The sequence below is a fragment of the Peromyscus leucopus genome, chromosome 4 (assembly GCF_004664715.2).
Source record: "Peromyscus leucopus breed LL Stock chromosome 4, UCI_PerLeu_2.1, whole genome shotgun sequence".
NCBI lineage: Eukaryota > Metazoa > Chordata > Mammalia > Rodentia > Cricetidae > Peromyscus > Peromyscus leucopus.
Window position 1 is genome coordinate 105,815,557 of NC_051066.1, and position 18,158 is coordinate 105,833,714.

General features: G+C 42.6%; 1 protein-coding gene across 1 annotated transcript in view; it reads left to right on the forward strand.

The window, feature by feature from the left end:
- LOC114699474 (serine/threonine-protein kinase Sgk3-like) overlaps positions 1-18,158 on the forward strand; it is a 65,601-nt gene that overhangs the window by 7,841 nt on the left and 39,602 nt on the right. The window contains 1 exon segment of the mRNA XM_028878537.2: positions 54-68. Within this exon segment, the coding sequence (XP_028734370.1) occupies positions 54-68 (15 nt within the window).

Genomic DNA, 18,158 nt, shown 5'->3' on the forward strand with positions numbered 1-18,158 from the left:
GACTCCAGGCCCTCTGCCCCTTCTCATCTCCACCCTAAGCTCTCCTTCTGCAGGATTCCTCTCCCAAGGTGAGTGAAGCGATGGCTCTGGCAGGCAGGAACTTCCAGGCACTTGCATGGCATCCGGTAGCTGTGTCTCGGGCTTGTTACCAAGTCAGCCTGGAGCTCCTCACGTCTCTAGTCTCTGTTACCCAAGGACCTCACAACCTGAGGATGAACCGTTTCCTCCCCCTCAGGGTCTCACTCTCCCTGCCATTCACTCCTATTCTCTTTAATTCCCCTCCCTCCTCCTAACCTCTACCTACAGAAGCTCTTGGCAGTGACCTTGGAATAGATCAAGAATGCTAGAAGAGATGGGGCAGCATCACTCCCATAGCCGGAAGTCAGCAGACACTAGAAGAGAGAGAAGTGGGAGTATCATAAAGAGATGCTCGGCGCTGAATAGCCTTCACCTGAGGCTATTTTAGCCTCAAAAGCAAATATTTCAGGCATTTAGTTTTCCTCTATCTGCAACGTCCTCTAAACACATGCGCACGCACACACACACACACACACACACACACACACACACACACGCACGCACGCACGCACGCATGCACGCACGTATGTACGCACGTGCATACACATGCATACACGTGCACACATGCAAACACAATTATTGCACATGTGTGCAGGAGAAGGCTAAAACCAGACTCTCCTTATCCCTGGAGAACCTCAACACAAAGTTTGCTGGGCCTGGGACACACGCCCCCTCCCACTTAGGGTCCTAATGCTGGTCTCTGAGCACCATCACAGGGGAACAGGAAACCGAGCTCACTGGACTGCCCTGTGGGCTGACTCCATCCATCACGACTGACAGGTACTTCGTTTCAATGCACAAATGCCCGAGTCATCCTCTGAAAGCAGGAAGATAGCACCAGCTTTATCTAGCGGTCAGGACTAATTCCCAAGTTCTCTCATGCCCCTTGCCTGCCTGTCCTCAGTGAAGGATGAGCTCTACTTCAGATCTTGAAGTGGACAAGAAACAAAGAATAAAGGGAAGGAAATACTTGAAACAATCCACCCTCAAGAAGTCGCGCTGTTAGAAAGGTCTCAGGAAGATCATGTTAGAAAACAGAAAAGTAAAGAGAAGGAAGGGCAGCTCTTCCTTCTCCTTTGGTGCCAACCCCTCTCAACTCTCACCCGTCCTGTGATCAGCTGTGCCCCTCACCTCCTGCTCGCAGACTAAGAAACAGGCTGGGAGACGGCAAGCAAGCATACAAACTACCTTGGAGTAAACCTATCCAAAGACATGAAAAATAATGAAGACTTTAAAACACCGGAGGGAAAAAAATAGAAAAAGACACTAGAAGATGAAAAGACTTCCCATGATCACTGATTGGACGAATTGATACTGTGAAAATAGCTGTCTTACCAAAAGCAGTATCAGAATCCCAACATCATTCTTCACAGAAACACAAAATACATTAGAATCCCTGTAAGAGAGTCAAAGCAATCCTAAGTGAACAGAGTATTGCTTGGTGTATCACCACCCCTGATTTTCATTATGTGCATGGTACCGGCACAAAAACCAACACATCAATCTGTGAAACACAATGCAGATACAAATCCATGTAGCTACAGCCACCTAGTCCTTGATAAAGATGAAAAAAAAAACATACACCAGAGAAAAGGCAACAGTTTGAGCAGATGGTGATGGGAAAACTGGATAACCATACATAGAAGGATGAAAGTCTTCCCTCTTACCCTGCACAAAAATCAACTTCAAATGGACCAAGACCTAAGTATAAGACCTGAAACTCTGACACTTATAGAAGAAAACGTAAGGAAATGTCTTTGTTCCTTTCCTGTTGCTGTGATAAAATACTATGACCAAGGCAACTTAGAGGAGAAAGACTTTATTCAGGCTCATGGTTCCCAGAGATGAATCCATCACGGCAAGGAGGCATGGGAGCAAATCAGCAGGAATGCAGCGGGAGCCAGAAGCTGAGAGGTCCCGCCTGTGAATACAGACCCAAAGCAAGGTGGTGGGAACAATTGGAGATATGGTGAGACTACATAATCTCAAAGCCCACACTCCATGATTAACTTCTTCCAGTGAGATCACACCTCCTAAACCTCCCAAATAGCAACACCAACCGAGGACCAAGTTTATAAATACCCAAGCCTGTGAAGGACATTTCCCGTTCAGACCGCCATATTCTACTATTTGCCCCCAGAAGTTCATGGCCATTAAAATGCATTTAGTCTAACTTCAAAAGTCCCCATAGTCTTTTACAGTCCCAACACTGTTTACAGGTGACAAAGTTCAGAGTCTTTTCTGAGACACAACATAATCTCTTAAATTGTAACCCCCGGTAAAGTAAAAACATAAATCACATATTTCCAACATCTAACGACATGGAATATCCATTACCATGAAAGAGCTTAGATAGCTCTGGCCGTCGAGTTCACTGTCTGCAACATACATGTCTCTCTTGGGGTGACTCTACTCCCTGTATGGAGATCTCCTTGGCGGATGTCTATGGCTCTGGCGTCTCCAACATCTTGGGGTCTCTACTGAAACCCAGGCTTTGCTTTCACAGCTTCTTGTTAGCATTTAGGCATCTGTACTGGCCTGCCTTTAGGGTCCTGACAGGATACACCTCAGCTATAACCACTAAGCCCCTGTGCACATTCACCACATTTCCTTATAAAAGGTGGGCCTTGTACACCTCCCGTCTCTCTCTCTCTTTCTCTTCCTTTGCTCTCACTCCCAGGGCCCGGTCTCTGCCCCTTCTCTGCCTCTTCTCTCCTGTCCCCTCAATAAACTGCCCAGGTAGGTCCTGTTGTATGGTGTGACACCTTCCTGTCATTTTTAAAAAACAACACTTCTCACAGCCTTTTTCCCCGCTCAGGCCCTTCCCGCAGGGACTCCCCTGCCACTGCCTGGCCTCAACAGCTCTCTCAAACCATGGAGGAAGAGCCTAAGACACCTTCACTCTTAGATCCGTTATGCTTCTAAAACCAGCACCACACAGATGCACTACCAAGTTAAGCTACCAGCTTGGATGCACTACTTCGAACTGTAGTAGTGGCAGCTTTTAGACAGTTTCTCTGTATCCCTAGCTGTCCTGGAACTTGCTCTGTAGATCAGGCTGGCCTTGAACTCAGAGATCTTCCTGCTTAGTGGTGCTAATCTTCTTAATAACTACAGGTCTCTTTAGCATAAGCCTTGGCTATGCATGACATTAAGCTTCTTAGTGTCCTTTGTGTCTCCAAACTGTGCATTTTGCATTTCTTTGTGACCCACTTTTTTTTCATTGTAGGCTTGCATGAGGGTTATCAATAATGACCACATCACAGATTTAACATCATATAGTCTTGACATTTCCTCTACCAGCTGGGAGGTTTAATCCCAGCAGTCAGGAGACGGAGTCTGGTGGATCTCTGAGTTTGGGTCAGCCCAGTCTACAGAACAAAGTTCCAGGACAGTCAGGGCTACACAGAGAAACCCTGTTTTGAAAATTTAAAAAGAAAGAAAGAAACAAAGACACAAAGAAATTTCCTCTACCAAAGAAATCAGTTCATTGCTTTTCATTTAGCCTCAGGCAAGTTCTTAGGACATGGGCAGAAGGCAGCTAGCTTTTTTTTTTTTTTTTTTTGCCAAAGCATCATATGAATAGACCCTGGCCCAGGTGCTCTTTCCTTATGAAACCTCTTGAGCTTAGCCTCTCCAGTTATATTATTCTCAGAACTACAGTCTTCCAGGCTCCTACTCTGCTTACTGTGTTAGACTAGTTTTCTAGACCAAAGTTCCAAAGTCTTCCACATTCCACCAAAAACCAATATGATCAGGTTCTTTAGAACATACCATTCTCTGGTACCAATTTCTATCTTAGTTTGCTTTCTATTGTTGTGATAAAACACTGGTCAAAACAAACTTGGGAAGAAAAGGGTTTATTACATATTACAAGTTACAGTCCATCATGAAGGGAAGCCAGGGCAGGGACTCTAGTAGGAACCTGAGACCCAAACTGAAATGAACCATGGAGGAATGCTGCTTACCAGTTTACTTTTCAGACTCGCTTTTACCTTGTTTATTTGCTTGCTTGCTTTTTCCTTCCTTTCTTTCTTTCTTTCTTTTTTTCCTCTATCTCCTTCTTTCATCCTTCCTTCCTTGCTTCCTCCCTCCCTCTTTTTCTCCCTTCCTTTCTCTTTAAATGGTATAACATTTTTAAAATAGATATATTTACTTTTATTTTACATGTATGAATGTTTTGTCTGCATGGTTGTGTGTGTGTGTGTGTGTGTGTATTGCCTTCATACCTGGTGCCTGTGGATGTCAGAGGAGTTGGTTCCCTTGAAACTCAAATTAAACTCAGGTTCTCTGCAAGAACAGCAATTGCCTTTAACCACTGGGATGGTACCATTCACAGTGTGCTGGACCCTCCTACATCAATTGTTAATCAAGAAAACTCCCCCACAGGCTTGACTATAGGCCAATCTGATGGGGGCATTTTCTCAATAGAGGGTCCTTCTTCCTAGAGCAAAATACTTGTGTCAAGTTGACAAAAGACATCAAAAACAAAAAATTCTCCATGATATAGACATAGGCAAGAATTCCTGAATAGGACTGCAGTTGATTGATCAGGAAATAATACTGATAATTGACAATGAGACCTCATGAAATCAGAAAGCTTTTGCACAGCAAAGGAAAGGTTAGTTGGTGAAGAGATAGCTTACAGAATGGGAAAAATTTTGACAGCTATACATCTGACAGAGGATTAATATCTAGAACATACAAGGAACTCGTGGAACTAAATAAGAAAACAACTCAATTTACTAGGCTAATGAAATTAACAGACTCAGCAAAGGATAACATATAAATACTCACTAAATATGAAAATTGTAGTTTAGACTAAAATTTGAGCCTAAAACCTCACTAGTCACCAGAGAAAGGCAAATCAAGGTTATATTGATATTCTGTCACAACCTAGTCTTTAAGAAAATAAGTAACAACAAATGTTGGTGAGGAATGTGAAGGGAAAAAAAGGAATGAACCCCTATACTCTGCTCATCAGAACGTAGACTAGCCCAGTCACTATAGCAGTCTGTATGGAGCTTCCTCAAAAAACTAAATAATTTTCCACATGACCCAGCTGTACCACTCCTCTTTGCCCAAGGGCCTCCCAAGTTAACACAACAGAGACACTTGCACATTAACGTTTACCACAACACTGTTCACAAAGGCTAAAGTGTGGAATCAACCTATGTGTCCAACAACAAAGGAGTGGATAAGGACAATGGTATAACATGCACAATGGAATTTTTCAGTCATGAAGAATAATGAAATTATGTTTTCAGGAATGGGAAGCAACTAGGGACAATTATATTATGTGCATTAAGCCCTTCTCAGAAAGACAAATATCATGTGTTTTCTCTCACTTGTGGTTCCTGGATTTTTATATATGTGCATAAATTCATATGTAACATGAAAATAGAAGCTAAATTGTCTAGAGAAACAAAAGGACTAATGCAAGGTGTGGGTGTGAAAAAGGAGGGCAAAGTGTATGGAGGAGTGTCCTCAATGCGCAATGCAGACTTAGATGAAAATGTCCTTGTGCAATACAGTAGTGTGTATGATGAATATACACAATGAAAATAAGGAATAAAATAGAGTTCATGGTGCATCCCTGTCTACCAGCCACACTGGAAAGGTGTTTTGATTGGAGGCAGAGAGATCACTTAGGACTTAGGTAGAATGAAGTGTCCATCCCTGGACAGCTTCAAGTCTCCTGGGTTGTAACAGGGCCACTTTCCCTTCAGATTCTTTCTATTACTTATGTAGAGTGTTGCTCTCTAGTGGAGCAACCCTGCTACCTCATGCAGATCACTGTCCCTCATCCAACTAGGTCCATCTTCGCAGCATTTCCCCTCACGTGTGTGGTGACTGTTAGTTTCTATGATAGTTGCTAGCTTCCCCTCAGCGAATGTAAACTCTGTGAAGGCAAATGTAGTGACCTGCAGAATACCCAGTAGGTGATTAATAAACATTTGCTGAGTTAGTGACCAAAAGAATTCCATCAAGTTAAGTGGCTTGAGCAGAGAGGGAGATGAAACATGGGGAGAGAAGAGGCTGTGCAGGGACCCTGAGCCCAGGTTAGAAACAGACAGTCTTCAAAACAGACTTGGGAAGCTGCCAAGGATTGAAAATGGTTCTTCCTGTCAACAAAGAACCCAGAGATCCAGAAACAACTTACTCAGCCCTTGAACAAGAAGCATTTCTCAGTGTTTTGATATTAGTTATTCAAATTCAAATTCAACATGATTCCCGTCCTTATCGGGCTCATCATCCTGTGAAAGAAATATGAAGGCAGAGAATATGAAACAGCTGCAAAAGATAAGAAACTCAAGAGGCAGAAGTGGCAGAGATGTCTCTCTTCATGCATGCTCAGGAAGGATTCTCTGCCCGGGTAATACCTGGGTTGTGATAAATAGATAGGAGCTCACCACAGAAACAAATAGCGTTTCCTAAAACACCTCAAAGAACCAAGCTTGAGGAAGAAGAGAAATGGAAAACTGGTATAATTATTATGTAAAAAAAATTGTATAATTATTGTGGTTTAAAAAAATGTTGGCAGTTACTCAAAATATAAACATAAAATTATCACATGACCCAGCAATTCTACTTCTAGGAATAACCTCCAAAAGATTGGAACTAGGGATTTAAAAGGATAAACTCACGCTGACTTTTAAAAAAAAATCAACCCAGCTGGTGAATGAGTAAGACAAAACAGTCTACACACAGAATGCAATAGCATTGGGCTCTGAGAAGGAGTGGAGTCCTGATATATGCTCTGGAAAGATGAGTCTTAGCAATACAGTGAGGCAAACCCAGAAAGCAATGCCACACAGCGACAGCCCTGTGAGTCCAGACAGGCACATTAGCAAGACAGCGGTAGGGTAGAACTAACTCATTCATATGGGGAAGGGGAACCTACGGGGTCATTGCTCAAGTCTCTGGAATGATGAAAAAGTTGACTAAAATAGATGATGGTTGTAGAACATTATGATGAACTAAACATGCAACACTAATGAGCTAAATATGTAACTCATTACAATGGTAAACTTTGTATGTGTACACACACACACACACACACACACACACACACACACACACACAAAATCTCTTCACAGCAGGATGGCTTTATCATCACAGAGTTCAGAAAAAGAAACAAATCCTGAGCTGACATTGGTTTGTTCGAAGGAGCCAGGGGTTCTTACCCTTCGTTGAAGACTCTTGCTTCCTCCCGGGTCTTCTCACACACTATGTTCTTTGGCTCACATCCATTCATATAGAGACTTGGAATCTGAAACAAAGATGGACTTGACAAAATCATGGGTTACATCTTTCCTGTATACAGAGGGAGCCTTTCTCAAATAAGCCCTGAAGGCTCCTGGAAAGCTGCTGGCCCTTAGTCTATGATGAAAGTCAAGAAACAATGGTTCTAATATCTGCAAAGAAATAATCATTATCAGTCACAGCACAAATAAATCCAGTGAAAGGAGAGAAGGCCAAGCGTGCAAACAGCAAGATGGCCTCCTTTCTGCCATGCACTTTTTACGTGGGCCGCTACCAGAAGATGCTTCCCACAGTATGGGCGGGTCTTCCCACATGAGTCAAGGCAATCACTTCTTCAGGTGAGGCGCTCTACTCAGGTGATTCTAATTTGTGGTAAGTTGACATTAAAACCAACCAAAATAGATATCTTGACTATTGAAGTAAGATTGGGATGGCCAGGGCAGAGCCCACAGTATCTAAACAAAAGCTTAGCTCTGTATATAGGATGGCAATGAAGAACCTAGTTGTAAATAACTAGATGGTAAGGCATGATCTCTATCTTTCAAAGCTCACTATAGCCCCAGGATGCTCAGGGCCATTGCCGAGGATGCAGGAAAAGCTGCCAGGCATTCTCAGAGAGAAACATCCTCTCACCAGGCCAAGAGCTGGCAGGAAGCTCCCAATTCTGGCAACGACTCACTCTAAGCCTTGAGGACCTAATCACTCAGACACCAAGCTAGACATGGCATGTATGTGCTCCTGGCCAGAACTTATAAACATGTCATTTCCTAGAAGATGGGCTCTAAAGTAGTAATAAAAACATAGAGCAGTGTGCATCTTCTGCCCAAGAATTCACCAGGTGCCGGGAACAGGAACTGGGGAGAGTCCCATTCCTGATGGCCATAACGCCTCTCAGCTAGCAACATAGCATTCTGGCCCCTGCTTTATAGTTACTTTTCTTCTACTTGGAGCCTACCACTCTGCTAAGAGATCTCTGTGTACTGTATCATCTCACCCTCACAGCAAAGTGGATGCTGTTTTTACCTTCATCTCTCAGAGCAAGAAACTGAACTTGGAAAGCAGTGGTTTGCCTGACGTCACACAGCTCAGAAACTCGAGATTTATCTAACTTTTAGCATCTAAGTACCTTACAGAGGCAACTAGTCCCCAAGTGGCCCATGCATGGATTCTGTGACTCACTGAGAGTCACTGTGTGTCAGGTATAGTGAACAGGGACAAATGTTCTTTATGGGAAGTTTCTTTCACAGATGAAGAAAATGAAACTCTGGGCTGGGGGCACAGAGCTTCCCGAAGGATACCTTGGGCTTGGGTAGAACCACACTTAAGGCAAAGCCTGCTTGGTCTGTACACCAAGTCCCTTTCTTTCATCTATCCACAATGCTATTGGGGAGCAAGCCCTGAACAAGACTGTGATCAGCACATGCCAGAAGAATGGACACACTGTTTACTGAGCACTTATCTGGGTCCTAGACTTAGAAACATCATTCATATTTATGACCACAGATCTTAGAGCATGCTCTTGACTTCTGCCACTGGTTTAACAATAGGCAAGTGGTGGCAATGGTGCCAGGTCTAGACTTCACTGAACAGTGGTGTGGAATGCTTTTGACCAGATTTGAAAAGGGCAAATGTCAAGTATCTGAAATGTAATTACAGCATGTGTCCAGGATAGGTGGACAAGTCTTGAATTTACTCTTCTGTAACCACCTGAGATAGTCTTCCCAACTCACTACTCCTTGGGTGGTAGGAAGGCCACCCACAAGGACCTTCCTGCCTATGTGGTCCACACAACCAGATCAGGAGAATCCTATTGGGTCAAAATCCAAAGTCTCATTTTGTCACAGCAATACGCAGGCCCCTCTAGTGTCCTAAGGCCACATAATTGATGGCAAGCTGAATCCAAAACCTAGTTTCTTCCTTTCTTCCCATTGTCTCCTATGTCTGATGCAGGCCAGCAGATCACTTCTCCAGAGGGAGGCTAGTGCAGCTGAAGTAATGCAACTTGGAGGGGTGGAAAAGCCCAGGCTCTGAAGATAGACCTGGATCTTCTTCTGGGTACCACTCTTCCTGCCTGTGTGGCTTTGGGCAAGTTATCCTTCCCTGAACTCCAGTTGCCTTCCCTATGAAATGAGCATCATGGCAACACTGAATGTGGAAGGTAGTACATATAAAAAGGCATATTGATGAGTATGAATAACTCTACAATGTTTTTGCTGACTTAGAAGCTGCATGTTAGTTATCAGCAGCTAATCTACTTCAGTATAAAAATACTTAAAGGTTGTTTTAATTTTTTTCTTTAAAATTTTGTGCATGTGTGTATGTAGTATATATGTGCACTGGGGTGTATGTGCATGTATACTTGCTTGTGTGTGCACACATAAAGCCAGAGGTTGACTTTGGGTGTTCTCCTCTGTCTCTTTCCATTGTTTTTGAGACTAGATCATTGTTTCAGCTAGACCAGCTGGCCAGTAACCCCCAGGAATCCTTGTCTCTGCCCTATGGCACTGATACAGGCATGATCATGCCTGAATTCTTTTTTTATTAAAAATTTTTTTATTCATTTTACATACCAATCAAAGATTCCCCTCTTCCCTCCATCCACCCCTCTAGCCTCCCCTCCCAACACCCCCAATTCCCTCCTACAAGAAGGTAAGGCCTCCCATGGGGAGGTACATTTAGTAGAGGCAGGTCCAAGCCCCTCCCCCTGCCTCAAGGCTGTGTGAGGTGTCCCATCATAGGTAGTAGGCTCCAAAAAGCCAGCTCATGTACCAGGGATGGATTCTGATCCTACTGCCAAGGAACCCCTTAAGCAGATCAAGCTACACAACTGTCTCGCTATACAGAGGGCCTAGTCCAGTCCCATGCAGGCCCCACAGTTCTTGATCTAAATTTCATGAGTTCCCACTAGTTTGGTTTGGTTGTCTCTGTAGGTTTCCCTGTCTTGATGCCCTTGCTCATAGAATCCCTCTTCGATTGGACTCCTGGAGCTTGGCCTGGTATTTGGCTATGGATCTCTGCATCTGTTTTTATCAGTTACTGGAGAAAGGCTCTATGATGACAGTTAGGGTACTCACCGATCTGATCATTGGGGTAAGCCAGTTCAGGCACCCTCTCCACTGTTGCTAGTAGTCTAAGCTGGGGTCATCCTTGGGGATTCTTGGGAACTTCCCTAGCACCTGGTTTCTTTCTGTCCCTATGATGTCTCCTATCATGGTATCTCTTTCATTGCTCTCCCACTCTACCCCTGTTACAGCTCAACCATCCTGTTCCCTTGTGTTCTCATCCCCTATCCCATACCCCCCATTGCCCACCCCTCATCCCCACTTTACTCATGGAGAGCTCATCTATTTCCCTCTCCCATGATGCTCCATGCTTCCCTCCTTGGGTCCTCCTTGTCATCCCCTATCCCATACCCTCCATTGCCCACCCCTCATCCTCAGTTTACTCATGGAGAGCCCATCTATTTCCCTTTCCCAGGATGATCCATGCTTCCCTCCTTGGGTCCTCCTTGTCATCCCCTATCCCATACCCTCCATTGCCCAACCCTCATCCTCAGTTTACTCATGGAGAGCTCATCTATTTCCTTTCCTGGATAATTCATGCTTCCCTCTTTGGGTCCTCCTTGTTTCCTAGCTTCTCTGGAGCTGTGAGTTGTAGTCTGGTTATCCTTTGCTTTACATCTAGTATCCATTTATGAGTGAGTACATGCTGTGTTTGTCCTTCTGAGTCTGTGTCACTCAGGATGGTATTTTCTAGTTCCATCCATTTGTCTGCAAATTTCATGATATCATTGTTTTTTTTTCTGCTGAGTAGTACTGTATTGTGTATATGTACCACATTTTCTTAATCCATTCTTTAGTTGAGGGGCATCTAGGTTGTTTCCAGCTTCTGGCTATTATGGATAATCATGCCCAGGTTCTTATGTGGTGCTGGAATCCAAGCTCAAGCACTCTTCCCACTGAGACACATCCCATCTCCCACTTAAGGTAAAGGTTTTAGGTTGGTTTAGCCGGCACGTCTTTTTCTTCTCCTATGCCATTGGCAGTAGGAATAGTCCCGAAACTGTTTCTGTCATCCTAGGCATCTCATACTTGTCAATTTCTCACTAAGCATCAAGGCTATTTCTCCTTATTGAGGTTCTAAAATATACCCCAGGGATCCACAGGTGCCCAGAACCTTGTGACAAATAAGATTTGTGACAAATAAGTTCTCACACATGTATACACCCATATGAGCAGATACACACAAGCATGATCAGTGTAGAGACCCTTTCCAGGACTCTGTCACATACAAACTCATAAGCATGATTGCATGAGTGTACATATGCACACATGCTCACAGAGCAACCACAGTGCACCATGCAAACACACCCTATGGTGGGCCCCTCTCCCACTCTCGCAATCTGTGACACACTCAAGACGCTTATTCCAGGCAATGGGAACTGCTGGATCCCTGTTCTTGACTGACCTTGAACGGCTGCTCTGTTTCAACTCAGGATTCCTTGGAGGAAGGCTATTGTCAGTCTAAAGCTGGGGCTTTAGCTGGATTCCATCTCTGACAAAACAATTAATTTTCCATTATAGCTTCTGCCTCTCTGACTCATCTTTACAAGTTTCTTGTAATAGTGGCATTTTAAAAAAGGAACTTTCTGAACACCCAACTCCCTTCAAAAAGTTTCAGCTTCCTTGGTGAAGCATTTCTATGTTGGTGGAGGGTGCACAGAGCAGTGTTATTTCCACATCTGAGGAAAGGGAGTGGGAGGGAATATCAGACAACTGCACTGTACCGATCACCATTTAAATAAAACACCCATGGGACTCCTTGGCATAGTTAAAATTGTTCTGTGCCTCTACGAAAATGTCACATAATAGACTCTCTCCTTTCTTCTGCATTGCCAGGGAGAAAGACACGTGGTGCCATGTGGATAGGTTGGGGTTTGATTTGAGGTTCAATCAAGCCTATCCTTTGTGGGATTATATATAATTCAGCACGTAATACAGCAACTGACAGCAAGGAAGGACTCCCATATACTGGCTGTCTGTTTCTGCCCCTCGCTAGCTGTGTGCCTTTGGCAAGCTACTTAGGATCTCTCTGCTTTGATTGTCTTTTCTGTAAGTCAGCAACAACAAAATGGCACTTATAGAGCTCTTACAAGCCTGAAATCAAGATATGTACAGTGGTTACAACCCCATAACCATCCATAAATGCCAGCTGTTACTTTTCACTTCCTTGTCCCCTTTCAGCATCAAGGTGAGGTAAGTTAAATAAAATGGGGCCACAAAGGAGCAGCCAGCAGGTGCTCCCATTATCAGAGTTGGTTGTTAGTGAGCAGGGATTGGTCTTTTTGTTTTAATGCGCATGTGTGTGCCTGAATGTATGTATGTGTGCCATATGTGTGCAGTACCTGTGGATGCCAAAAGAGGGCATCAGATTTCCAGGAGCTGGAGTTACAGGTGGTTGTAAGCCACCTGGTGTGGATTCTGGGACTCTAACCAGGTCCTCTGCAAGGGCAGCAGATGCTCTTGACTGCTGAGCCATCTCTCCAGGCCTGATCCCCTCTTGCCCCCCAAGTCAAAGTAATGAATTGAATGTTTACTAGCCTAAAGAAAATTATGTCTTGTTTTAGTTGGGGCTACTATTGCTGCAATGTATTGGCAGAAGTATTAAGACAACTCCACATAGTTAACAGGGAGGTTTATTTTGTGGGGTAACTTACAAGTAAAGGGATAGATTACAGGGTCCAGGAAAGGTGTAGTGCAGTCCAGCAGTGTTCTCTGGAGAACTCTGCTCGGTCTACCTCCAGTGTCCAGGATCCGGGAACCAAGACAGCTGGCACATCTGGATCTCAGGTCTTAAGGGCTCCTCTCTCAGCCCCGCCTCGTAGGCATGACAGTTACCGAAAGCCTCAATGGGGGTAGTACTTCCAGGGCAAAGCTGGAACAGCTACCCACTACAGTGATGAAACATAACCAAAAGCAACTTGGGGAGGAAAGGAATTTTTTGGCTTATATATCCTGAATCATAGTCCACTGAAGGAAGCCAAAGCAGGAAATTAAACCAAATGGGAGCTTAGAGGCAGGAGCTGATGCAGAGGCCATGGAGGATGCTGCTTACTGGTTATTCCTCGTGGCTTGCTCAGCCTGCTTTCTTCTAGAACCCAGGGCCATCAGCTTACGAGTATCTCCACCCACAATAAGCTGGGCCTCTACGCATCAATCACTGGTTAAGAAAATGCCCTGCAGACTTGCCTTTCTACAGCCCAATATTATGGAGGTGTTTTCCTCTAAGATGACTCTAGTTTGTGTCAAGTTGACATAAAACTAACCAGGACAGGATACAAATGGCTTTGGAGTCAGACAGAGTTGAGACCGAGTCCCATTTCAGCTCTTAAGTGTTCTGTGTGCTGAGAAAGTCACTTAAGCTTTCTAGTTTTCAGTTTAGTGTCAAATATATAAATGGTGAGTCTAATCCTCCACGATTCTGAGGACCCTCTAGCACATGAGGCAGGGTAGCCCAAGAAATGACGCTTGCTTGGCAGAGTTGTGTATAGAACTTTTGGATCTTTATAAGGATGACAGTGTGTCCCCCTACACACACACACACACACACACACACACACACACACACACACACACACACACATACACACTGCATGGTTGATGTGAAGACTAAGCAAGATTCTTGGTGAAGACACTGCAAATGTCTTCCTGTGTGCCATCTGGCAGAAATAAGCCCAAACTCTTTCTGTTGAGGGAAGAGGCTGAGTTGGAAGTGGTGGTACATGCCTGTAATCACGGTAGTCTAGAGGCTAAGACAAGATCATGAGTCTGAGAGCAGCCTGGGCTGCACAGTAAAATCCTGACTCAAAAACAAAACTAAAGAAAGAAGGAAAAAAGGGATCCAAGCCTCAGTGGTGGGGTCTAGAGCCCAGCTTCCTTCTTAATGTGTGTTATACCATAAAAGAGTCATTTGGGGCTGGAGAGGTGAATACTTGCTGCTCTTTCCAAGCGCTTGGGTTTGATTTTCAGCATGCATATGGCAGTTCACAATAATCTCTAACTCTGGGGGAAACTGACACCCTTCTGGCCTCCTCCGGCGTCAGGCACACAGGCAAAACTTACTGTGCATACAATAATTTAAATTACATAATTAAAAAAATTATTTCATCAAACTTGAAAGTATAATTGTGGCTAGAGGTAATACTGGCAATAATAAAATGCTGCTCAAAAACATAATTTCAGTCAATAGAAGGAATAAGTTCAAGAGCTGTAGTGTACATGGTGTAACTATTGTTATTAACAATATATTTTTGAAAATGCTAAGTAGACTCTAAATCACCTCAAGAAAAACTATATGAGACATTGTGCATGTTAACTAGCTCAGTTTAGCCATTCACTTGTGGACATGTTATGTCTGTTAACCTTTATGTTACTCTGATAAATACCATGGTCAAAAGCAACTTAAAGAAGAAAGAGTTCATTTTGACTCACAGGTTCAGAAGGGAGTCCATCGGAAGGCAGAGAGGCAGGTGGCTGGATTGAAAAGCTACATGATCACATTTCAGCTACACACAGGAAATAAGGAACAAACCAGGATTGGGCAAGGCTATAAACCCTAAAATTCCATCCCCACCCCAGGCATATGCTGGGGTGGGAAGGGCTCCAGCAAAACTCTACCTCCTAAAGGTTCCTCAGCCTCCCAAACAGTCCACCAACTGAGGACTGGTGTTCAAATAGATGTGCCTGTGGATTCTAATTCAAACCACAGTGTGTGTGTGTGTGTGTGTGTGTGTGTGTGTGTGTGTGTGTGTGTGTTCACATCTATGACGTGGTGCTTTGAGATATATATCACACATATATTAAGATAAATATATTTGCCATTATTTGCCAAAAGTAAAAGCAAAAAAATCAGGTTAAAAAACACTTTAAAATAAATCTATGACAGTTACGGTTTCCTGACATTCATCAAAAGACAGTGAAACAATAAAACACTTAAGGAAGTTCTCTTAAAAGAACACATGTTATGAGGATTTAGATTTGGAAAACTAAAGGCAAGGAAAATTAAAGATGTTGACTTACAGTTTTATAATTTATTTTAAATTTAATTATGGAATTATTTTATTAATAATAAATAATAACAGCATAAGAGTAGTCCATTTATCCTCTAAATTTTAACTGCTAGGCACAAAATACTTTCAAAGTTATTTCTGTTGTTGACTAGTGTTTAATTTTCTACCCCTAAAGTCTTTAATGCTGTCAAAGAACTCATTATACTTATTCAAAATAGAACAGGTAAATTTGATTTGTCCTGCAACAAATGGGACATTTTCTAAATTCTCCAAAGGTAATATTCCAAGTGACACAAATAACCTAGAGTTTATTTTTTAAATTATCGATATATTTATTTATTTTGTGCGGTGCACATGGCACAGTGCACGTGTGGAGGTCAGAGGTCAACTCTGGGATCTGGTTCCCTCCTTCCACCATGTGTGTTCCAGAGGTTGAATTTGAGCCACCAGGCTTGGCAGCTGTTGTCTTTACTGTTGGGCCACCTTTCTGGACACAAGCCCAGCTCCTTAATCTGGGTATCACAACCCGTATTCTAGTACAATCCAATCCAAAGAGGTGCTAATCTGGCATTTACATGCTGAAAAATAATAGTAGGAAAATATTTACAGGGTTTATTTTCTATGATTAAATCGTTGTTTCTATTAGAGAAGAAAACTCCCTATATATGAGGGGGGAAAACCCACTGCAATTCCTAACATACAATACTTGTAAACCTTAGCTGAGATGTTTCAGGTAGCTCACACTTCAGAGTATTTTATGTTGGCATGTGCGTTGTGGTGATATGCACACACATGATACACACAGATGGTACTATGTAACCAATGTGGGGCTTTTTGAAAATTTGGGGCAATCATAAAAATCCTCTGAATACACAATGACCAATAACTAATTGAAAACCCAAGGTGTCTCAGGCACACTTTCCCACGTTGTATTGTGCAACTTCGCCACATTCTTGGTTCTTTCTGTTCACACATCACAGACACGTGCTATGCAACATCAGTGCATGCTGTCCAAAACACCTTGACTCAGATCTGAGACTACTGTGTGTTGTGAACTGAAGTGTTTTTATGTACATATTAAGTTCTCTCTTCTTAGAGAAAGATGGTGGCTTAATTATAGTAAATAAAGAGTTTTAAATTTTCCTGACACTGTTCCTCAGCATGTATCAAATGAATGTATCTTGAGATTGTGCTGCATTAAAATGTTTGGTTTCAAAATGGCTATTTGAGTTGTTGACTTGAGTTTCATAAAAAGAATCATTAATTAAAATTTGATCTGAGATTAGGAAGAATTTTCCAGATTTCAATTAAAAAAAATAAAATTAAAAAAAAAAAAAAAAAAAAAAAAAAAAAAAAAAAAAAAAAAAAATTTATCTGAAATAGGACAGATTTCCAACAATTTATTAAATGGCCCTAAGCATAATTCTGCCATTTTGTATGACATATCTGTGCAAAGTGGCAATCTCAGAATTATGATTATAAAATCAAGTATCAACTCTGAGAAACACCAAATATGCTCTACATTCTGCAATATCAAATATTCAGTCAAGATTTATTTTTTATGTGAGAATAAACAATCATATCATCTAAGTATACAGTTTGCTCTTCTCTTTAATAAATATTAAAACCATGTATATATATATAAATTATTTTAAAAATAACCTTGATGGGTTTCCCATGATCTGGTGATGGGTTTCCCATGATCTGGTGAATGGTCCTACCCTTATGGACATATGGACAGATCTTATTCGAATAGAACTCAGTGGTTAAAAAAGAGAACATGAAGTTGGGAGAGGGACATAGTGGCAGGATTCTGGGAGGAGCTGGAGGAAGAAGAATGTGATAGATATGAATTCAATACATTGTATATATGTATGAAATTCTCAAAGAATAAATAAGTTATATTTTAAAAAGCAATCAAGGCGCTTAGCTTACTTCATAAAGTAATGATGTTATGCTGACTTTTGGAATTAATAGAAGTTACTAAATCTGTTCAATAAAATGAATTATTTTGCATATTTCTAAAAACATATTTCTTTATGATTCTCTATGAGAAAATGGTTGGCTTGTCTACTATTGGGGAAATTATAAAGGCCACTCCACATAGTTAAAAGGAAGATTTATTTAGTGGGTGACTTACAAATGAAGGGATAGGTTGCGGGGGTCTGGGGAAGGTGTATTGCAGTCCAGCGGTGTTCTCTGCAGCTCTGCTCAGTCAACCTCCACCGTCCAGGGTCCAGGAACAGAGAGAGCGCTTGCCCATCCAGGTCTTGGGTCTCCAGACACCTCCCTTGGCCCCGCCTCGTAGGCGTGACAGTTGCCAGAGTCTCAATGGGGGTTGGAACTTCCAGAACCAAGCTGGAATAGCTACCCACTACAGTCTACCTTTTTCATATAGTCGTATACCTGGGCTTGCATTAAAATGTCTTGTCCCCAAATAGTTTGCAAGTGGAAAAAGTTTAAGAAGATTTGCACTAAAGCACCAGTTTCTTAAGATTCAACCCATTTCCTCTATTGGCTTCCTGGTGTAGCAATAACTAGGCTGTTGCTGCTGGCTTTGAGGGTGGGAGTCTAGTTAGGAAGCAGATGACATGCACACACCACAGAAATTCAACAACCCTGTGAAAGGAAATCACTTTCCTTTGGGTCTATTTTGTAATTATCAGGAGGCATGGGCCCCTGATCCAGCTTTGTCGGTCTAAGAATGCTGATGACTTGAAGAAATTTAAGTTTTTGAAGGTCAGGA